Consider the following 2060-nt stretch of genomic DNA (forward strand, 5'->3'; position numbering starts at 1 on the left):
TCCCTCTTCCTGGAGATCTACTGTCCTGTAGGTTCAGTCCAACCCTAATTTAGCATATCTGATTCAGCTAGTTAAGCAGCTAATTTGTAGAATCAGGTGTGTTAAATTAGGGTTGGACTGAAAACCCACAGGACAGTAGATCTCCATTTAGCTGCTGACATAAAACATGAGGAATTCTGTCAAAGAATAGTTTGCTTGCTATTCATTCTGAATAATAACAATTAGCCTATTTGGCTAAATGAATGCCTTTTAGTTGGAACATTCCTCAATTTCCCTTGACCTGGAAACTATAAACCAAGAGGTTATGAACCTCACCCTCACCTGATTCTGAACACCATTCCTTGGGTATGAGGTTCAAATTGGAGATGTGGTCACATTTGTAGAACAGCCCTGACAAGTAAAATGTATACAGTGCCCGATAGGACAGGCTGAAGGAGGGTCAAAATCAGCAACTGGTTTCCCTGACAAAACACAATCCTTGAGTGCATTCTGTTTGTATTTTGATTCCACACACACCGAGTCACAATAGATAAGCAAACCAATAAAAACAGTATGTTCACCTCTGTAAGAGAACACTAACCCGGCCACATTTCAGAAACGAATGTTTAGTGTGAAGAGGTATCGACAAGGAATGATCATGAAGGTATTGGTTATTTCACAAACTATATGCACAATGTACCATGACTTTAAATATAAGTAGCCTAATTAGGCGAATTGGTTTAAGTGCGAGTATGCTAGAGCTTTATGTAATTATTCCAAATGACTGACTCTTAGCTAGGCCAGAAATGCAGTTCGCTTGTCAGCTACAGAGTTAGCATAGATGGGTTACAAGTAACGGATAACGTAAAGAGCACAAGCCCAGTCACAGACCATGAAATCAGAGCAGGTTATCAAATGTAAAAACGTACCCCATTCCAGAAAGTCCGTCACGTGTTTCTCTCGTTTCAAATGAGAGTTGCTGCATTCGTTGTACAAACATATCAGTATATCCAGAAGGGTCTCCACGCTCAGTGAACTTGAGTTCTTTTGGGTTCCGTCCACGAGCAATTGCTCCAACTTCTTCAGGCGTACCTTCGCTGACATTTTTCTATCAATGAGCGAAGATAGTTAGTTAGTCGAAAAATCGCTCCCCGGGTTGGTATGGAAGAAGAAATCTAACCCTACCCCTTCAAGCGCAACCGAAAAAGTAAAGATTTATTTTGCCAAAGTGGAGCATTTGGGTGTATTCATTATGCCGAGTATGTTGCAAAACGTTTTGAAACAAAAACCACTCACTGGAAACGTTTTGAAAGGAAAACGAGTTTCTATTCGACAAAATTCAAGTGGGTCCCTCCCCGTTTCGTTTGCACTGTTTGCTTCCGTCTAGTGCTTAAACAAATAGTTAACGTTAGAGTTAATGAATACACCCCTGAAATCCCAAACTCCAATTTAGCTAGCTAGAAAAAAGAAAAGACCGACATTTTGATAAACAATGTTTATCCATAGATTTGCCTTGTTCTAAGCGTCGTCACCGTGTTCCCTTCACTCAGACTCGAGGCTCAGTGGGTCCCATTTGCTTTAATCCCGACAAGTGATGTCGGGCTTTCCTCCCGTCGAATCTCAGGTTGACCGGTCGGATTATCTACTCATTCGCATTCCCAATAAACCTTCTTCAACACTGCTAAAGAGGGGTATGCCCACAAAATTGTGGAGTGGCTGTCTTTTCGTAGACTAAACCTTTTTTTCTTAATAGTAGCCGTTGTGACTCACAACGGAGCTGAAGTCGTGTCCAGCCTTGTCTCTCCCTAGTTTGCAGAAGAGTCGAGACCAGGGAATATGGAGCCCCCTGCCTACCCACACCGGAAACGCAATGAATAGGTGACGTCATTCTATGATTGACGGACACTGGGAGCAATGGTGCTTTAATATGGAACGCTTTTTGGGTATTTGCCTGTCAAAAAATATACACATCAAATAATGCCCTGTACACATCGTGAGGCTTTTCATTACGCCATACGTCCTCTTCACAGAGTCTTGTGCCCGTTTACATCGTAACGCATGTCATTACATCTTAGGTCATC

General features: G+C 42.0%; 1 protein-coding gene across 6 annotated transcripts in view; it reads right to left on the reverse strand.

Annotated features, from left to right (window-relative positions):
* The window catches only part of LOC110521031 (serine/threonine-protein kinase MRCK beta), a 133497-nt gene extending 131676 nt beyond the window's left edge, over positions 1-1821 (reverse strand). For 4 of the 6 annotated variants that reach the window (XM_036975510.1, XM_036975509.1, XM_036975512.1 and 1 more), the window contains exon 1: positions 909-1821. In XM_036975510.1, coding sequence (XP_036831405.1) covers positions 909-1083 — 175 coding nt within the window. In that variant the 5' untranslated portion in view covers positions 1084-1821. The remainder of the gene's footprint in view (positions 1-908) is intronic. The other 2 variants (XM_036975511.1, XM_036975508.1) reach the window with 1 other exon arrangement.
* Between the last annotated feature and the right edge of the window lie 239 nt (positions 1822-2060).

Source organism: Oncorhynchus mykiss, chromosome 4 (assembly GCF_013265735.2).
Source record: "Oncorhynchus mykiss isolate Arlee chromosome 4, USDA_OmykA_1.1, whole genome shotgun sequence".
In the NCBI taxonomy this organism is placed as follows: Eukaryota; Metazoa; Chordata; class Actinopteri; order Salmoniformes; family Salmonidae; genus Oncorhynchus; species Oncorhynchus mykiss.